The 21,072-nt window shown below is 38.1% G+C and overlaps 1 protein-coding gene across 6 annotated transcripts in view; it reads right to left on the reverse strand.

Moving 5' to 3' along the window:
- Positions 1–21,072, reverse strand: part of RBM33 (RNA binding motif protein 33) — a 99,197-nt gene that overhangs the window by 37,340 nt on the left and 40,785 nt on the right. For all 6 annotated transcript variants that reach the window (XM_083827366.1, XM_083827364.1, XM_083827365.1 and 3 more), the window contains exons 10-14: positions 20,349–20,407; positions 4,478–4,637; positions 3,282–3,613; positions 2,156–2,404; positions 1,063–1,350 (exon numbers count right to left, since the gene is read on the reverse strand). In XM_083827366.1, the coding sequence (XP_083683492.1) occupies positions 1,063–1,350; positions 2,156–2,404; positions 3,282–3,613; positions 4,478–4,637; positions 20,349–20,407 (1,088 nt within the window). The remainder of the gene's footprint in view (positions 1–1,062; positions 1,351–2,155; positions 2,405–3,281; positions 3,614–4,477; positions 4,638–20,348; positions 20,408–21,072) is intronic.

A 21,072-nucleotide genomic window follows, 5' to 3' on the forward strand; every position in this document is an offset into this window, starting at 1 on the left:
ATGAGAAGCTAATCGCCAGCAGCTTAAGGGGAAGAAAGTATTACCACAATTAAAGCTTTCAAAAGTTGTTGAAGGAAACCTGGTCCTTGAGACAAGTTTCATGGGCAACTGAACTATAAAGATTTACAGTTTTGTTCCGGATAACCTCACATTCAGGAATTGTACAGGGTGCATTTAACCATCACGTTCCTCTGGCACTTCCTGAGATTCACTATTAACAATATCGTCAGTGCAATCCTACCTACTCTCTCTCACACACTAACAGTGCTCATGGCAAGTCTTCTCTAGCTTCCAGGAGAATCTGTGCAATAAAATGTCCCCTGTTCACCATGCATGACCCACTGGAGCCCAAAAACCTGTATCTCATTTTCTGATTGTGCAGAGTACTAGCAGAGCAAACAGCATCTTTTTGTCCAAAATGGAAAATCTGAGAGCATCTCCTATTTTTTTCATGCAAAAAGGGTATACGAAAGAAAGATTTTCTTCTTCAAGAAGAAATTCCATGGGCAATACAGCTGCAGTTTCCTTCAGGAATGCTCAAGACCCTAGAGTAGAGTAGGCAGTCTAAGGGAAAACAGCATGAGGAAGAAAAAATGGCTATTTAGGGAGGTATACGGCATATAGCAACACAGAAAATGGAAGAGAAGAGGTTTTCTAACCCAGAAAGAAGTACTTACCCGGAAGGGGAAGAAAAAAACAAACAGACAAAAAAAACAACACAAGCCAACCGATCGTAAACCTGCAAGATACAAAATGGGCACAATGGGTATCTCAGAGACTTGTATCATTGATGAAGTTCATGCAACCTCTGCCTTGTCACAGTAGGAATGATTCCTACACCTGCAAAACAGGATCACCAGGGCCCTGACAACCTTTCAGAGTTCATTTTTTTTTTTATTTTGGTCAATGGAAACTGTCTGAGAGCACAACTCAGAAGGGAGGCCTCTAGTGGCAGCAAAAAATATTGGGTGAATAGTATGTTAGCTACATTTACAGTTCACAAGTCAGACAAAAAAAATTTTAAACGGGTTTTCTTTTAAAAAATGGCAAAAAAAGCCTTACCTCTGGTTCAGATTTGACTTCTGGTTTTGCTTGGGCCACTGGTGTGATCGCTTTAGCTTTCATCTCAGTCCGTCCCTGTGAGTTTCCAACACCAGCTACAGTCTTGGTGGCAGACACTGTGCTGGTAATGGGTTTGACCTGAGCAGCTGGGGTAGAGGTTCGCCTGTTGTTGCTCACTTCCAGAGCATGTGACGGTGCTATTGGCAACTCCCGCAAGTTACTATTTCTTGGAGCAGTTGGCTGTAGCTGCTGATTTGGACGCTTGACAATATTTTGTGAGGGTGTGTTCTGAAAAGCAGAAAGGAAAAAAACGCAGATATTTCTACCCCAAACCAGACTGAAGTGTTCCCTGTTTCAGATTTTCATGACTTGTTTGCCAACAAAAAAAAACACTTTTCAAAGAGGCACTGTGTTTTCAATGTAAGTATAAAAATAAAAACATTAACTTTTTTTTTTTTTAATTTACAGCAAAACTGAATCTCATTGGTTTAACATCCTTCTCAGAAATTGGCTTCACTGTGATTTATTTTCCTAATTAAAATGATTCTTCTGAACTAGTCACATTGACTTGAGCACTGCCATGGACTGTTGTGCCACCCCAACCTGCCTAGTGGCAGAACGTGCTGGACTGGAGCAAATTCACAAGACGTGAGTGATACCATCTTAACCAGAATGCTTATTCACAGTGCTACTGAGAGGCCTTCAGATTGAAGGATGGTGTCAGAGAACTGGGCTCCTACACAGTCACAGACTACCAGCAGTTTTAAATATGATCATGCAACCGCCCTCCCCTCCCTCCCAAACCCTTTACTGTTAGTTCTTGGGCAACTGTCATCTCGTATTGGAGTCGGATCACAAAAAAAACCACAATGAGAACTGGACTAGAAAAAAAATATATAAATGCACTATTTATTGATATAGTTACAAAATGAGCAAAGTAGAAAAAGAAGCAAAAAATGATGAAAGAAAAGGACAAAGCAGAAAAGGAATAAGGAGGCTGAAAAACTGTGGTGGTAAGTTTTGAAACACGTGTTTACAAGCTTATTACCCATGCAGAGCTAAGAGAGACAACGCTGATGGAGGTGGTACTCACATGTCTTGGCTTCATTGGACCCTGCCGCTGCTGACACTGCATCCTGTTGTTATTTGGCTGCTGCTGCGTGGCCTGCATGTGAGGCCTGAACTGTGGCTGGTTCATGGGCATCAAGGGCTGTGGTGGTCCTTGGAGATGATGGTGGTGTTGCTGCTGCTGCTGCTGGTGATGGTGCTGTTGCTGCTGCTGGTGATGGTGCTGCTGAGGCTGAGGCTGTGGCTGAGGTTGCAACGGTGGATGCAAAGGACCCTTTGTATCAAGAAAGATTATTTGTTTTTAGTTTCAAGGTAGTAATCTCTGCAAATGTAGCTCCAGTCTCGCAAGTCCTCAAAACATTTGTGAGCAGCTATCGATCAGGCTAAACCAAAAACACACTGATTAAAAAACAGATTAACAGAAGCTGCACAAGGTAGTTCTGTGCTTACGCCTGAGTAAGACAACAGCTGAATTGGGAAAATGGCAAACGAAAGGCCTTCTGCTCTCTTTCTTTTCTGTTTAATGACTTAAACACTGTTCTTTCTCTTCCTCCCCCCAAACACAGAAGCACATAGAAGTCTTTATGGCTTCCCCACATTCAAAACCTAGACACCATGAAAAGACCCCGAACACCCAATCATGCAGGGCCCTCTCCATCACTCGGCACAACCCCAGAACATTTACCCACTTCAAGCAAGCAGCCCAGCTTCCCCCCGGGCAGCAGGAGGCCCCAGCTCCCCGCTGAGCCCTGCGGCTGAGCAGCAGAGGGCGCTCCGGCCCTGCCGGTGGCCCCGACCAGCGGGGCAGCGGGACAGCTCCCTGCCTCCGCGGAGCTAAAGCAACTTAAGGAGTTATGTGACATTGAAACTTCTGATTCCATTAACTGTAAAGTGCTTTTTGTAAGTCTATTGTAGAGACATGGCTGGGGTACAGACTGCTGTTGGAAATGAGTTAGTGCTGGCCACCGAAGAAAAAAAAAATCACTTTTTCCGACAGAGTAATAAGCACTATATATAAATCTGCCTCATACCTGTAATCTCGAATAACTCCATTTTATTCACATTACTCCTATAACTCAACAGAGCTACAGTGCATTTCTGTTCCACTACAAACACCTCTTGTATGACTGCTCCCTGTTGTAGATCCGTACCTGCATGTTAGGCTGCGTATGTGCGGCGAGGAAGGGCTGTCCCGGGGCTTGTAGGAACTGCTGTCTCGGAGGAATGAAGGGCCGTGGATTTGCTGCACCCGGCTGGTTGAAGTGGAGAATTCCCACCGGGCCTTGAGGCTGTATGTTCGGCCTCACCGGCCTCTCCCTGGGAAACACCGGCTGTTGCCCCTGCTGGCTGAAGGCTGGCCCGGGCTGACTGAAGGGCATGGGGCTTTGTGTAGGGACAGGATGCGCGCTGTTAAGAAGCGGGGGAGGTGGTGGTGGAGGGGGGCTCCGCTGCTCAAACAAGTGATGGCTTGGAAATCTTGGATCTGTGGGAATCAGAAAAAGTCATTAAATGACAGGCTCCGTGGGAAACAAACATGCTTATCAAACGCAAAGCTCTGTTTTGATTTAGAAAAGTAACTTGAAATTTGTAGAAAGCAAAACTATGAGGTGTTTTAATTTTAAGAGCTATCCTCAACGTTACATTTCTCTTGCTTGTGCCACTTGTGTTTAAAAGGAATTGATACTTGAAAGACCAACAGAACTGAACGTTACCTAGAATTAGGAATATCTTTTAGAAATTCTACTCTACTGAAATCAGTGAAGGATTACAGGGATTAGTGCTTAAAGTATACAACAACTCACAAAACTTTGATACCATTTGCTAACCAGATACTCAGCAACTTTGCATATACATTTTACCTGTACTCACGAATAACACATGCATCATATATATATTTCATACATTTGGTATAAACATATCTATATATACACACAAACTAACCTTTGTTTGCTATGCTGTAGCATTTCAGCTAACGTTAACAGATTTCTTATAGTCCAGACAGTTTATGGTGTTACTATCAGAAACTAAAATGTATGGGGAGTGCATTACGTAAAATGTAACAAATTACAACAATTTTACTGCAGCAATTACTTACATACTAATTTTATTTTGCATTTGTATAAATTCACAGATTTATGGTAGCTAAACGTGTAGACAGAAGACTACATCAGAACAGGAGAAAAGATACCACTGGCATTTCTGGCATTGTAACTCATCAGGTTACATCAAATACTACCTTCTGGTCTCCAGGTTCTTCTGAACATATCACGTCACATGATACATACTTAAACTCCACATTCACTTTACAAAAACTACATTTTACGTTAATTGAAATGAAAATGCTTACCTCCTATAAAAAAGGGATCTCTTTCCTGAGGAGGTGGAGGAGGGAGGGGTGGTGGCGGTGGTGGTGGCCCCCTCCACTGGTCCTGGATTGGCAGCCTTGGGGCCTGTGAGAAGTTTGTAGGAACTGGTCCAGGTGCATGCTGCTGGAAGTCTGGAGGAACCTATTTAATAAGACAAAACTAAGATTAAGACTACCAGCCAGAAAATTATCCATTGTCTGCTATAACTTTTTTCTCTTAAAAATGTAATTGATTTATGGAGTTACCTCCTATAATCTCTACAAATTGGCAGCTCTTACTGAGTCATCCTTTCAAAATGGAAGGGGTATTAAACCTGAGCACAGCACTTTGAAATGAATTCACAATGTTTTAATAATCACTAGCACTACAGGAATGCCATTTATTCTCAAGCTTATTGAAATCCATGCAATTATTGACCTTCTTTCCCATTAATCCCCCCAAAATCTGAATGTCTACTTTAGAAGATATTCCTGACATTTATCTTCTTAAACCATGCTATTCTGTGCCATCAATTCAGTATAGCATAGCACACTGAAGTGAAGTAGCTCTGCTTGGGGGAGGGATGGGGGACAGGACACGACGACACGACAATTTATGGCGTCTGAAAATTAAAGAAATCATATTTCAAAAAATAAAAAAGGAGAGTAATGTTTCTGTCTATTCAGAACACAAACATCTGAAGCATTATAAGGCAGACTACAAAATTACCTTTTCTCCATTAAGTTCTTTTAAAATGTAAACTGAGCCCTTACGTGTTGCAGAAAGTGGAATACCAATCCAAAAGCAGAAATTTGCAGAAGACACACTTAAGTCAGTAATTCACGCTATTACCATTTCTTTTATAACACAAGTTGACAAAGTATGTTGGCAACCTCTGATAACTAACCAAGAGAAACTAAGCCTAAAATAAATCATTATATTCACAAACATTTCCTTATTATATATGAGTAGATCAAATAAGTAATGAAAATAATCTAGGAATATTCTTGTTTTCCACTTCATAGAAATTTTGAAATTAGTGGTGGCATCTTTTTCATCTACATCTGGTGTTCACCTAAAAGCTTACACTTGCCATTGCTGAAGACAAGCTTTTCAAAACAGATTTCAGAACACACACTCCCTGCTAAACTGAACTATGGCCATCAGCAAAAGGTTATCATTTATCCGTGGGGCTACCCTAACACCAACAACATATGTAGTGTCACCCTATCCTACTTGTATAGCAAAAATCTTAGTATTTTCATAAAAAAGAATTTCTCACACAGCAAAACCAGGTATTTGCTCTGGCAACTGATGTGCGTTCACTATCAAAGCAGCACAAGACAAAGCTGCTTCACACCTTTCTACTACCAAGCTACAGATGGGATTTGCAAGAACCGAAAAGGTAGATGAGAGCAAGCCACTGAGGCTCAAAGCCATTACTAAATCTGTGGCCTTCTCGGACACACCTAAATGGGCTATCTGAGAAACTAAGACCTCTCATTTGGAAGCGAGACTGTGACTATGTATTTCATGTCATTATACAGCCATCAACTGCAAATACTTCATCGCTCAGAGATTAAAGGTTCTATATCCTGTTGCCAGTGCTCCTTCCTAGTCAGCCAGTCTCCTGTGGGTATTTCATTTAGAGAAAAGACATTATTTTACACTCAAGCATGACAGTCTTCATAACATACATACTATTTACAGGAAGAACTGCTATACTTCTCTCTAAGCTGACAGTTACCAACACAAAATATTCTTGCCACCTCAGAAGACGCCAAGACCTTTGACTTTCAATGCTGTCTGCAACCAATGGCACTTAGAGGAAGAGGGAGATATTTGGGGTGGAGAAAATGACATTGATTCGTCCCATCAAAATCCGTTCAGGTTTAGCTGAACTAGGCTGTTCAACCGCACTGCCCTTCCCCGGTGCAGAACAGGACAGTGCTGGCTGCCTGCCAAAGCAGAACTGAACACAAACATTGAGGATCCTGACCCTTCGTTCCCCAAATGCACCTGTACCATCAACCCGCGTAGGAGCTGCCAGAGGTACTTTCAAACTAAGGTTAAAAGCATCCCTTCATCCTGGAAGCCTGGGTGATAAAAGCCTATTAAAGAGCAGCTCTTACGGCCATCGGTCACCCTGGGGAACACACAGGGCTTCCGCAAGCCACGCAGCCTCAAGGGACGCACCCAGCAAACCGCCCCATGTTTAGCTACTTAACTATTTAGGTAGTCGTTTGTCACTGTATAACGCATGAGGTCACTGCCAATGGAGGCAGGGGAAAAACCAGTTCATCAGGGCAGTTTTCAAACAAGGTGGTTACCTTACATCTTATTTACAGCACATCGTCACATGAGCATATGTCACCTGGGGAGAGAAGGAAGTCCAGGCAGGTAAGCTGCTTTTAATTAATTTATTTATTTTTTGGAGTGTTTAACTTTGAAACTCTGAAGCTCTCCTAGTTCTCAACATTAATACATGCCTACATAAAACTTACTTATTTCTAAAGTGGCCAGTGAAAAACATGACATGGAAACATACTGACACATAGGTAGAAAAATGGTGAGTACCACATATTTGCCGCCTGAGCTGAAGAACTGGCAGCAGTAATAACCTGGCTGGGCTTGTTTCCAAGCACCAAATGGTGTCACAGTGATGATAATCTGTACTTCCTTCTTCCAAACTCAACATATTCTGCCCTAGTGAAGGTCACAGATCCTTTTCAGTCGCTCCTCGTCACTCCCAAGCTCTAGTTAGACACAGGTTACAAAACAAGCAGGTGCCTCCACTCCTACTCCTGACATCTGTAACCAAATCTCAAGCATCTTCCTCAATATTAATTCATTTTTCAGTTAGTCTTAGTTTTCTCCTTAAGGAGAAGCAACTGAGAAAAAAAATGGTGTGTGTTTCTATAATTGTATTTTAAATAAAGTTTTCCCTCTCCTGCCACCCCATACCTTCATTATTACACCCAGATCTACCTCATCCCAAAGCTTCAACCAAACTGATTTAAATTGAGGCAGGCAACCAGCAGAATATATTCACTCAAATCATCTGGTTTGAGACCACACACACTGAGAGCAGACTTGTATTTGCTGTCATAGGGAAACTTTAAACCTTTATGAAATAAGCTTTGGTAAAATAACTTCAGTCAGTTCTGGAATTTAAGTCCCACTTTCCAAAACAAAACAAAACAACAACAAAATCACCACCACCACCACCCCAAAAAAAATCAGCAATGTATTTTACTGCTTTTTTTTTTTTAGATTCTAGTTAAACTTTGAAGCTATTAAGTTTTCAAAGACAAGAAACATTTCTGAATCCTAAATCCAACTCCTTCTCCTTTTTACATTTAAAAAATAACATGAGGAGCCTTTTTATATTCTTCAGTGAACAGAAGTTGTGTCTGTCAGAATTCATTAGCGCTGAATTGTTGCATATATGGTTACTAAAACAATGACCCTTCCTGGCCTGAGCACTTATCCCAAGCACAATGAAACTGAGGGTTGTGGTTTTTTGTTTTGTATTAAATCTGGAAGTTTTGAAAGTTACAGAAGTATGGCTGATATAAAACATACCACAGTAAAGCAACATACTATACAGACAACTGAGTGTCATTAACAAATATCCACTTATTTGATCATTAACGGATCTTAACTTATGTATATGGCATTTTGAAGAGCTAGTGAAATATGACTAATCACATTTCTTGGCTGATAACCAAAGGCCAATCATGCAAAGTTAATTGCAAAGTCATTTGCTATTTGCAGAAAAATGAATTACCAATATTTGCTTCTAAAAAAACAAATGAGTTTGATTCTCTTCCTTCTCATATCAGTGAAAAAGACTGACCTCTCGTTTTTTTCTAAACCAGTTTTGCTTCTGCTTCCCCCAAAAGTGAAATAAAACTCTACCCATAAATTACTGTAATACGGACGGGGAGAAGCTCATATATCCAGGTTTTACAGTGCTGAAACTTTCCTTCTGAAAAAAGCTTTCAGGAAAGCTCCAACATAAATTTGATTATTTTATTAATGATTTAATAATCAAAATGATTAATTTAACATAGTACGTGTGAAACTAAGTTTCAACCAGAGTTATTACTTCTAGGCACAAATGAACTTGCTTTTTAATAAAACATGCACAATATGGTGGATGTTTTTCTGAATTACCAGATACTCATCTATTATTCTGAAATATACTCACCCCATCCCCAGGAATACACTAATACCACAGCTTTGACTTTTTCTTATGCCAAATTCTAATTGTCCTAAAAATAGTACAGAGTAATGTAACAGTTTTCTATTACTTAAGGTTTAACTCCCCCCTCTCCCCCTTCTTCACTGCAGTCAAACTGTAATTCCAGGAGTGGATTATTTTATCATTATTGCTAAACTCTACATTCAGCAAACATTTGCTACTGATAACTGCCAAGTGCCTTCTGTTATTTAGTAGAAAAGACCACGCAGAGCTATTTAACTTCAAAAATTAATGAAGAGCAGGTGCAAAAGCCAGTTTTCATAATGGTCTATTTTGATAAAATAAGCATACTGTAACATAGATGCATAATAAATCTTTATATGCACAGTGGTTACTTCCATTTTTCATGGTTTTCCTAACCGGACAGTTTCAAATTACAACCAACTATTCAGTTCACACATCAACCGAGACTCCCTACAAAAAGACATTTTAACTATTCCTTCACCATTGTTATACCTCTTCGGAAACTTCTCTACTTAATAAATCTCACACTCTCCAGAACACCTATTTTCAAGTTAACGAGTTTCAAGTGAACAAAAAGGAGAACTGCAAATTCATAGTCAGCCAAGGCTGTAAGATTCTAACTTTTAGTCCCAGACTGGGGCCAATTGTGACACTGGGGGGAAGGGACAAAATTATTTATGTGCCTTTCCAGCAAGACCCCCGCAAGGCTGGCTCAGATTCATAGACAGTGGTTCGGAAGATTGAGTTACCAAGCATCTGTATGAGAAAGACCCAGAAGAGCACATAACACAACTTTCTGGAAGAGTCTTCTCCCTTTTTCATCATTATCGGATTCTTTATCATTGATTTAGCATCATTATCATTGATAATTTAGTGTCATTTACTAAATAATCAATTTGATAAAGTGCACCAAACTGGAAGGGAAGACTCCTAAGATGGATCTTTTAGCTATACTTAAAACTAGTTGCAAAAAGAGGTCGGAATCAGAAAACAGCACCTGACCTGGAGCAGACTCACCCATCATATCACACTACGTATGGCCTGGAAGCCATAAACCGACCTACACTTACCCCTTACAAAACTGCTCCCAATACTCAGTGCTGTGCAGTTCCTTCTAAACCACGAGCTGCAGCCCTGGCATTAATGAGTACTTCAAAGACCTGAGAGAGAAATTGTTATTTTTGAAAACTTGAGGGCTCACATCCAGTGCAGAAAGGGCTTCGAGCCTCTCAGTAGGACTCTGCAGGCTGTGGAAACTCAACTCAGGCCATTCTTTCTAATCTTTTGTGCAAACTATAACATATGTCAATCCCCAAACAACGATAACAAGGTACTGAACATCAAGATTTTTCTCAAACTGCCAAAGACGTGCTGTACTTTTTCCTGTATTTTTAAGGAATACAAATGTTGATTTCTATCAATTTATCCTAGTGTAATTTTACTTTGAAAATTTTGAGATATCACCTTTCTGAATACACTTAGGTCTACACAGAAATTACACTGGAAGTGGGGTTCTGGGTGGATTTCCAAAGAGACCACAACCACAGGCATTCTAGAAATACTTCAAAGGAGATGATAAACACACACTGAAGTGCTACTGACAGGTATTTCACTCTCTTAAATATTCATTTTTAACAAGTTTACCCTGACAAAAAAAAGTCTCTCCACACTTTCTCCCCCACATGCTATAGTTTACAGCACCACGGGCTGACATTTCTAAACAATTCCACATGTATGCAGCTTACACAACGTCCCCTTTTGCTAACTTCCATTATTCAATTAACTTACATGTTATCAATCACTTTTGCAAAAAAAAAAACCACGCATTGCAAACTTGTGTCTACAATTCATTAGAGTTGTGAATAGCTCATTGAACACGACTTTCACACACTCAGGCAATCCTACCTTCTGAAAGAACACGAGATAAGGTTACTTTAATCCTTTCAAAGAACTGCACTATTTTGCCTTCCTTTTATCCCTTTAAATATCCTTCCTAGTTAAGAAATTAACATTCTCTCATACAATTCTTACACAAATTGTACTTTTACTTTTCCGCATCTCTTGTTAATTACATGATGTTATCTCCAATAATCTATTCATGAAGCATAGATAACTTTGGTTACCAATAAAAGGGAAAACTTAGCATAAATTGCTTAGCACACAGTTAATCTTATAAAGCAAGGAATAAAGAGGATCTAACAGCTATTATATGACTTATCAGCTTCTCTAAAAGGGTCACTCTACTTTTTTTTTCCACGAGACTAATTAAATACCTTAACAATGTCATTGAAACTTCATGAATCTTTCAATAAATTACACCCTGCCTCCACAACATGTTTTCATTTATTAATCTCACTTAAAATGCAAAGAGCTAGGAGAACCCCATTGACAGTTAAGCAGGGCCACTCAGTTAATTCTTCTTATATGGTTTAAATGCAAAGAATAATGACCACTATAACCTATGACAATTAAAACTATAGCCATCTGTCACAAGATGTTAATCCTCTTATTTCAGTAGCTACTAGACTTTTTGAAAAGCTTTCCTAAAATGCCAACCTTCCAGTGCAAGGAAGTGACTTTTCATCCTTTTGTGTAAGAAGCCCTTTTTCATATAACTTAAATATGGTTTAAAATTTTTCAGGTAGAAATGTATACATCTCACAAAACATGGGTCCTTACAAGCCAGTTTCACAGTATTTTCATTTATTGTGCACAGCATACAGAAAGCAAATGGTTCTCTGAAATTCTGGAATAAAACTTCCTTGGAATTTTCTCAAATACAGTCTAAATGAACCTGTAGGCTCCCTGCGATGTCTCTTGACAACAATAATTCCATCAAGGTCAGCTAAAACCTAACAGGTACTGAAATATTACCAATGGATTCAATGTTATAAAAAGGCCTTATGTAAAAGTTTATGCCTTTAATACATTTCAGTCAAGAGAGACAAAAATTAAAGTTCAGAGAGATCATGAAACTCGAGAGAACTAATGTATTCTACCCGTACATGCGTCTTCAATATTTCTGGAATGCATTTTCTAAGGGGAAAATGCAAGGAAAAGGAACATAAGGAAATGTAAGGAAAAGACTAGTAACTGCTAGTTCATGTATGTAGATCCTAGCATTAAGGCAGATTCAGTTTGAGAAAGAACAGGTTGCTATTTCCCTAAACCAAGCCAAAAATAATTCGTAATATTGAAATGTACCATGTAACTTGGACAAGCTTCTCTTTGCCACTGCACAGCTACAGGAGGTAAACCACACTGGGATGTTTAAGTACAAGTCCTGTGATCTGACCAGATCTTGTACATAAAAGATTTGCATGAAAAATAACTGATGTCCAATGACACTGTTTAAGGTCCCAAAATGGAATTCAACCTTCACAGAAAACCAGTACAAGCAAGGAGGGAGACACATGAATCCCTCGTTACTTAAGCTAACCAATGCTACTCTGAAGGATAACGTTACAGATTGGTTTCTTGGACTCCCACCTGTTCTACCACTGAGGTCTGCAAGTTAGAAGATGGAAATCTGCAGGACCAGTGGTCCCATCCATAAACAATTCTCAGAAAATGCCCTGAACATGGACAAAGAGTGTAACAGACATTAGTGCCAGAACAAGGAACTCTCTTGTGAAAGAAGAAAATTTTACTTTTTTTTTAATTTCAAACACGAAAAATCCTCCTGCATATTTTTGTGTTCAAAGCTAATAGTTTACTAGGAATAGGTATATTAGTAGGGACCCAAAAGAATGGCACATTTTGTATCTCTTCTGCTTTCACAACTATTGACATAAAACGCCTATAAAAATATATTATAAAAATAGTCTCACCTTATCCTGAGGCTAGAGACCATTATATGGAAATATTATTAGAATGTTTATTGACCTAGCATATTTTGGTGACCTGCATGTCACCTACGATTACAATCAAAACTCAGATGGATATCAAATAGAATATCAAATTCAGGATTTCTACATTACACTCCAAGTTCAACAGTGAACTTACAGTTAATTTCAAAACAATGTGAGAACCAAAAAGATGTGACTTGGGGACGATGCTTCTCCCTTCAACTAAAAATACTCAGATGGCCACAAAAAAACGGGGGGAAAGAAAAGATATCTTTACAGAAGACAAATACTATGATTGCTGTTAAAGTGGACTTTGATATGTGACATTTCAGATCTATTTAGTAGTTAAATTATAAGATTCCTTATTTTCTGTACAGAAATTTCATTTTGGAGATATTCTGTACCTCTGACCTCGCAAACACTTTGATGCAAGAACTTTACACACCCAGGGCTACCAATGTACTTGCAAGTTCTACTCGCATGTTGAGTATGAAGGCCTGAATATACTTGTGTTTTGGAGTATTCCATATTCAACACTTAATATTACTGTAATTCAGTTTACTGTAATCAGTAGTACAATTTAGTATTTTATCATGAAGCGTGTTTTTTTCATTTCACATACTGAACAGCAAGAACTCAAGGTACAAAAGGTGTATAAATATCTGTTTATTTATAAGATTTTTTTTTTTTTACTGTGATGACAAATATACTGTTTTTCAGAAGGATGTTTCACAGCTTAGTGAAAACAGCTTGAGAACTATACTATCATCTAGGACTAGATTATAACAAGTATATTTTAGCTCTGCATTCAGTATTTAAGCACTAGATTAGTCTTACTGCATTGTAGTAAGAAGTCAATTGTACACTGTAATTGGATTTCTTTGTAAGAGGAGTCTTGACATCTGCAAAATATCTCTAACTGCCTAATTAATGGCTATGCAGCCATACACTTAATACTTGTTTGTGTGTGCTTAATAAAAATTTATCGTTTGCTCATGTAGCTTAAAAAGTTCAAACTTCATTCATACAAATATATCAATCTATTTTATATCTAATCATTTATATGTACATATACACATAGATCATTACATGTTATATATAAATAATAGATATAATAGAAATATGATTACGTGTAGAAATATGTAAATACAGTATTTTTATGTGTGTATATATAGGTGCATGTGTGCCTGCATATAAAATATACACATATAAAAATATACCCAAACCAAAACTTTGTAGCTGTGCAGGTGATGGAGCACTGGCACAAGTTGCTTAGAGAGGTTGCAGAGTCTCCTCCTTGGAGATATTCAAAAGCCATCTGCACATGTTCCTGGACACGCAGCTCGAGGTGGTCCTGCTTCAGCAGGAGGGTTGAAAGACAACCTCCAGTGGTGCCTTCCAACCTCTCACCGTTTTGTGACTCTGCACTTAGCAGGTACTAAACCAGATACTGAACTGTAGAAATTTTATTGTCAATAAGACGCACACACAAAAAAAATTCTTCAACTCTGTTTTTTTCTTAGCAGTCCTAAATAGCAATTACTTAAAGTTAAAACTATGGAATATAAGCGCACAAGTTTTCTGTTTGATTTTAATTTCTACAGAGCATGCGCACACTGGAGCTAGCAGGACAAGTTAAAGGGTTACTACATTTAGAAGCCATCTATTTCTCTCTTATTTAATAGCTGTTACCATCATGTTTAGCTGCTGCTGCTCCTCCTGCAAATGGGAATTCATTGATATGATTAAATTTGATGGTATGATAATGTATGGTAATCGTGATTAATCAGAAGCCCACTAGCAAATGAAGGATGTTGGGTATTATGTCACCTGCATTTTAAACTGCATTCCCTCTATGCCAGCCTGACAATATTTGACAGCTGGAGGGATCTCATGCTGCATCTGCTTGCAACTACTTATAGATCTGATAAGAGAAAGTGCCCATCATTCCTTCACTACCTTAAGTGCTGTAATTACAGGGCTTTGCAGTCAAGTTGTGAAAACAGTAAGTGTTCAAAACGAAAGCTTTTTGCTAGCTGCTGAACAAGCTCCGTCTCACATCTGCAAGGGCTATAATCTGAAAGAAATGTAATTTGATGCAGCAGTCTCATTCAAACATGATTTGCATGAAATGCTGTATAAAGCACTATCCAAGAAATGTCAATCAACACCACCTGATACCATGTATCCTGTTAAATGAAAACAAAATGCTTTCTACACTACCTGTGATCTGCTACCGCGACACAGTAATAGAGTGAAAATTTCATTTACTGTTACTCATTATAGTAAAGCCATAGCTAAAGCAGAGTAATTGTGAGGAAGTAGGAGAATCATTTTCACAAGTGACTTTCTATTTCCATTAACAGTTTGTCTCCTACATAAACACTGCTGCAAGCATGTACTAGTTACTATCTCATTATTTGCTAAATATCAGTTTAAAAGGACTGAATATTCTCAGATGCAGAACTGCTTAAAATTGTCCTTACTGTAGGCACTGGAAAACATGAGCCAAGACCTTAGAAAGGGTTGCTGAAACCCTTACTTATAGCAATTCCTAATGGAATTAGGAATTTTGGAAAAAAAACCTCCTTATTTACATTTTCCACAATGATCAGGAAACAGTATTGCAACGAGTTTTATTTACAAAAGCACTGCAAATTTCTGCTTTCACAGACTGCAAGAGGTGTTTATGCAAAGACACACCCCCAGGCCCAAGTACATTGTAAAATCCATTAAACTGATCCAAGTTCGCAGAAGTGGTGTTATAGGTCTATCCAAGTCAGCCCAAGGACCACTTCAGGGAAAAAAAAAAATAAATTATATTTCAATATACCTTTTACAATTTAATTTAGCGTTAATACTTTTTTTTTTTTTTGTAAAGGACATGTTTCAAGCCAGGGGCAAAAATGAAGGACAGTGACCTATGATCTGAGCAACAGCTGGGCACTTACTCAAAAACCTCTCACAGCCTAAAACATAAAGCAGTGCTTTTAAAGTATCTGAATTTCAAACAATACTTCAAAGCTCAAGGTTTGTCAAACTAGAGATTTCAGAAATGACTGAAAAACAGAATCAAAATTAATCAATTCACTCTCACAGCACCCATTTACAACAACAGCTGATATCCTGGAGATGAAGTTGAAGAATGTTGAATGAGACTCTAAAGAAAGTTCAGTAAGGTTTTGCAGAAAAAAACCTTCAAGTATTCTTTTGGGATAAGGACCATTTTGAAAAGAAATTTTAAGGTAAATTCCAAACCCAAATTATGTTAAAAAACCACTCCTGAGAATTGAAAAGACACGATGTAGAATATTCACAAGAATATTCTGAGTTGCCTGAGGACAAGTTGCTCGACTAAGGTCTTATTTTTATACTGAATAAAACAATTTATACATCATGCAATTCAACTTTAGATTTGAATTCTACAGTTACCTGAAAGGCACCCAGTGCACTAACAGGTGTCCTATCAAAGGAGGAAAGCTTTGTGCATCTCAAAGCCTTCCTGGCACAAGCTGGTCAGACACTAGCGCTGCTTCCTTTTTTGCTTCATGCCACTTCAGACTATTCTTAGTTTCAGCTCTGAAACTCAAGAGGACCAAAATTAAGAAAATTTGTCTGTGGGACACCAAGGATGTTAGGTTAAGGACAACAGATAAACTGGTTTTCATCCAACTTCCCTGAAAATTCTCCTGGCAAAAGGAATACAGATACACTGCCAGCATCCGCTCTCTCTGTAGCAGTTTCAGAGGACAAACCATAACAGAGATAGAAAGGGAATGAAGGGCCCTGAGCCAGAGGAAGCTATTCCTCTCTTCTGCCTCAAGCAGTGTAAGGAAGGTTCTCTGCAACTCCCTCTTCACACAAAACATCTTGTTCCAGACTTAGACTGGGATATGCCAGGGATCCCCTATTTCTGTCTGAAGAGTTTTTGACAAGGAAAACGCTGTGGCACTCTCTCAGAACAGGTATGACAACACTTGCTCCACTTTCTCATGTCCTTAAAAAATCCCACACAATTGTGCCACTTGTGAAAATTTCCTTGGTGTTAAATAAAATTAAGTAATGTTTGAAGTAAAAGGTCTTCACCTTTCCTTCAGGCAAAAAAATGCTGAAATATTTCAAACACAGAACACGCTGGTGAAACCACATAAGGGATGAAGAGATTTGGACCATCAACTCAGCTCACGAAAATTGCCATTTGAAAGCAAATGGTTTTGTTTCGCATTAGAAGTCTGGCCTCTGCAGTAGGCAGTTAGTAGCAACCTAAATATGGAGTGTTTAGAAACACCTCTTCTGTTTCCCTTTTATTTTTAAAGGAGAAGCTAGCCTAGATAAACACCACAAGACAGGAAGCACAACTGTCCCTTTTGTAAAAATTCAGGAGATCCACACAACCAGCCCGTAAATAAACCTCCAATCACTTTCCTTCAAACAGATTAGTCCCCCCGAAAGTCTTGTTTGTGAAACACTGTGACAGTAACTCAGAGAAAGGCATTTTAACCACTTTACATTGAATGCAGGTGATACGTAAAGCTAGACCTCCAGAAGGACCCAAAGATGTTAACCTATCTCCTCTTCAAACAACTTAGTTTTTTCTAAAGACTCAGTCGGCACTTGAACAGTTCCCGGTAAATTCCAGTACCTGGAAAAACACTAGCTCAACTACAGTTGAGGACTGAATTATTATTAAACACAACCACCTGAAGAATACTCACTTAGATGAGCCTTTGCACAACTTGAGGCTTTAACTTCCAGTTAGCACAAGTTTATCATGTTTCCCCAGCTACTAACAACCCTCAGATCCACCATTAATTCAGTCCTAATTAGCTGACCACACCTCTCAAATATTATTCCCACTAAGTCACCTCAAATGACTACAGAGTAAGAAATAGACAACTTCCTTTCTTGCTTCAAAATTCCTCTAAATGTTCAAATAACTTCAAATAGGGAATACAAATGGATAAATTCTGCTAGATCCTTTCTAGTACTTCTTCTCTAAACACTTAAGGGGTTAAGCTTTAAGTAAGAAATAATTCAGAAATAAGAAATAACTACCCTGAAACATTAACATTTACATCCAGGGCTGTTAACTGAATTTAATCAGTCCCAAATCCAAGCAGACTGGATCCTGATCAACATTACCCTGATTTAATACTACATTATTTCTTATAATTTAGAACTGAAACCAATATGCTAACATGCTCATTACAACTTTGTTCAACTCTTCAATTACATCCTTCTGCAAAAGGTTGTAAGAATTAACCATTACATGGTTACAAGTCACTTCATTAGCCCTAAATTAATAACACCTGGTTTCCAATGGATTTATGACTTGCAATTGATTAGCTCTGATTGAAGCTCTTCTCACAATTGTAACACGCAGGGGCTCTTTGTGTTGAGAAGTCTCTGCTAGATGAGACAGTAACTCAGAGGCAGTTTTTCTTTTAGCTAGGTCACTAGCCACATGTAGGTCTCTCCCTCATGAGAACGTCATTACCTTTAATGTTTGTGCACCTCTGCCACATTCAAGCAAAATAAGCCATCCAGTTCAAAGTCACAGGGGAAAGCAACCTAAAAGTATTTTTAACCCCGGAGTTTTTAAGAAACGAAGCAAACAGAAGACTGATTGACTCCTATGCTAAGATCAGGTGATCCTAAAAACAGAAGTCAAGTTTTCACATATCCACAGATTCCTTTTATAATGAGAAAAAGGAAGAATGTACCATGGTCGGGAATACTTCTTTGACCTTTTTCAAATGGCTTGTCAGCAAAGTTGTCCAACCATTGCTATACCGCTATAAGTCAACATTTATACATAAACAAGTGAATTCTAACAGCGCAGAGGCATTTGACGTGTAACAAAGCAAGAAAAGGTAGCTCCGCAAGATAAAACGTTCAAGTCAGAAAGTAAATTTGTCTTCAGCTCAAAAGCTAACATACTACATTTAATAAAACAAACACGCGATGTGTACACAGTGACATTTAATTCCTAATCCTAATATATCTGATAACCTATGCAAAATTTATAAAGTGCTTCATAAGGGAAGACCATATTATACCCATTTTACAAATTATTGAGTCAGGGAAAGATTAAGCACCTTTCTCAGGGTCATAGAGCAGGTAACTAGCTGAAGTGGAAAAAAACACTCAGGGCAGCCAAATCACAGTACTGCATCCTCTTAGTTAAGACGGCCTTCCTTCTCTTAATGAAAAAAAAAAAAGATGACTCTTTGCTAGTACATTGCTTACATAAAAAGGCAGCAAGCACTCAGTGTTTTCCTTCAGGCAAAAGGAGCAGTCCTAACAAAAATGTTCAATCCATTTTATTCCGTTTAAAAAACTGTTGCATACAGGATTAGCTAGGTTTGCAGTACTTCTTGACTTGTAAAAACAAAAGTGAACAGAATTAAAATCTAATTTCACAGTCAATTTAAAAAAATAATTTCCAATTTTTCTACGCTGATGTAAACACACTTCAAAGATGTCAATTACAATGCCTTTACAGATATTCCTTGTCCTCCTGTGTCTTTTCAATCCCAAATTGTGTTTATTGGCACAAGCAAGTTCACGTCAAAGGAAACCATACATGAGATACTTGTGCTTTTTAAATAGTTACTTTTAAAATGTTAATAAGGTTTCTACCTAATACTAAAGGCTGTTGAAGAGAACTCTTGCCCTTAAACCCACAATAATTTTAAACAAGAAAATATCTCGTGTTTAAATACTGGCAAAAAATTACATAAATTTAGTTGATGAAACTGCAGTTATATTGTTTAACCTTTTTACACTTCATAGAAGAAATGTGGCAATTTAAGAACTCAGCTACTGTACCAAACACGGACATCAACTGCTTAGCTAGATATCTTTAACAAATATTCTGCATCAAAATCAGCCAGGTATGCACATGGCAATCAAAAGTCACAGCAGGTTTCCAAACTCTGCTTTTTCCAAACACATCTGACCTCTATGCAAATAATTTACTGTGTGATACCACACAGATGTTCACAAAAACCTACTTTCCCCCTTCAACACTGTAAGCATTAACAGAGGGTAATTTTTGTGGTTTATGTATTTGGGAAATAATACACAAGTTGTTACTTGAAAATACTTCAGGCAATATTGCACAAATATATGTATTTTTTGCTTATTTTGATTATTTGCAAACCATCTGAATTAAAAATTCAGGACAACGGAATTGTGAAATATTGAAAAATTATCTAGAAAGGTGCTTCTCTACATTATTAGAATTACAAAAACAAGTAAAATAATTCTTGTGAAACAGTTTGATGCCCTGTTTGTTTTGCAAGTTAGAAACATACAAAAAACAAGGTCATTCTCATTTCTTGATACAAAAATATGAAGGCATTTAAATGCCTGAAGTAATGATAAAAATACAATTTTGCCGATTTTTACAATAAAATATATGCTACTTTTTAAGCTTAGGGATTTTTTTCCAAATAGCCTTTATTATATCAAATAAAGTAAGGATTCTATTTATGCAGAAAGACCCAAGTAATAAAATGGAGCCCATATTCCTTAAGACAAGATGCATTCACGCCTCTCCCACTGGAGAGATTGGTTCAACAATTTTACAGTTAAACAGAATTAATTCTACTCTCAAAAATCCATTGACCTTAAGCTTTTAACAAACATTTTCAACTGCAGAGTGTACTGTCAATATTTACAAATTCTTAAAATTATATTTCACTAGAACAGCCTTTATTTGCTGTATTAATATTTCCTTGCAAATGTATGCTTATCCATATCAAAGAAGAAGAAACAGCTGCTACTCACAGGAAATCTCTGGGGTCCTACGGCAGGTCTTGGCTGGGCTGGAACTGGCAGCAAGGGCACTGAAACAAGAAGCACCTTTTAACACCATTTGTTTTACCTAACAGTTGTTGCTGTTATTTCCAAAAGTGGTTGCAATAAGAAGCCATGATTAAAATCTGCTACATTTACCCTCGCATGTCACAGCTCCTACAATTAACTTTAAGCAACCATTCCCTCCCCCGCAACATGCAACAGGGCAATTAGGATTCTCCTCGTTCATTTACATAATTTGATTCTGCATTCTCCAGAATGAGATTGCTCCTTGCTCCATGAAGGAAAAAAAAAAACAGAATATGTATTCAGCCAAAGGTATGTCTCAGACAAAGCTGACACGGACTCTTAACAATAATCTCATGTTTCAAACAGAAGGACACGTAATTAACTCACCTTCTCAACTTAGCGCCCCTCGTTTCCTATGTATCTCCCAGTCTCACCACCCACTTCCCATAGCAAACACTGGCATCAGAAAAGCTAGCTGGCATAAATCACTGTTCATGGAAGGGTAAAATGAGGCAGGTAGCAGCAATTAAGAGCAAGCAAGAACTTCTTAATGTGGCTTTTTTCTTAATATGGCATATGCAACCGTAGTCATAGTTTGTGTAATCACAACTGCTGATCTCAGACTCATATTTCATAGAGTCACCAAAAAAATAAATAAAATAATACGACCCTCTTCCTGAAAAAT

Source organism: Anser anser (assembly GCF_964211835.1).
Source record: "Anser anser genome assembly, chromosome: 2".
Taxonomy (NCBI): domain Eukaryota; kingdom Metazoa; phylum Chordata; class Aves; order Anseriformes; family Anatidae; genus Anser; species Anser anser.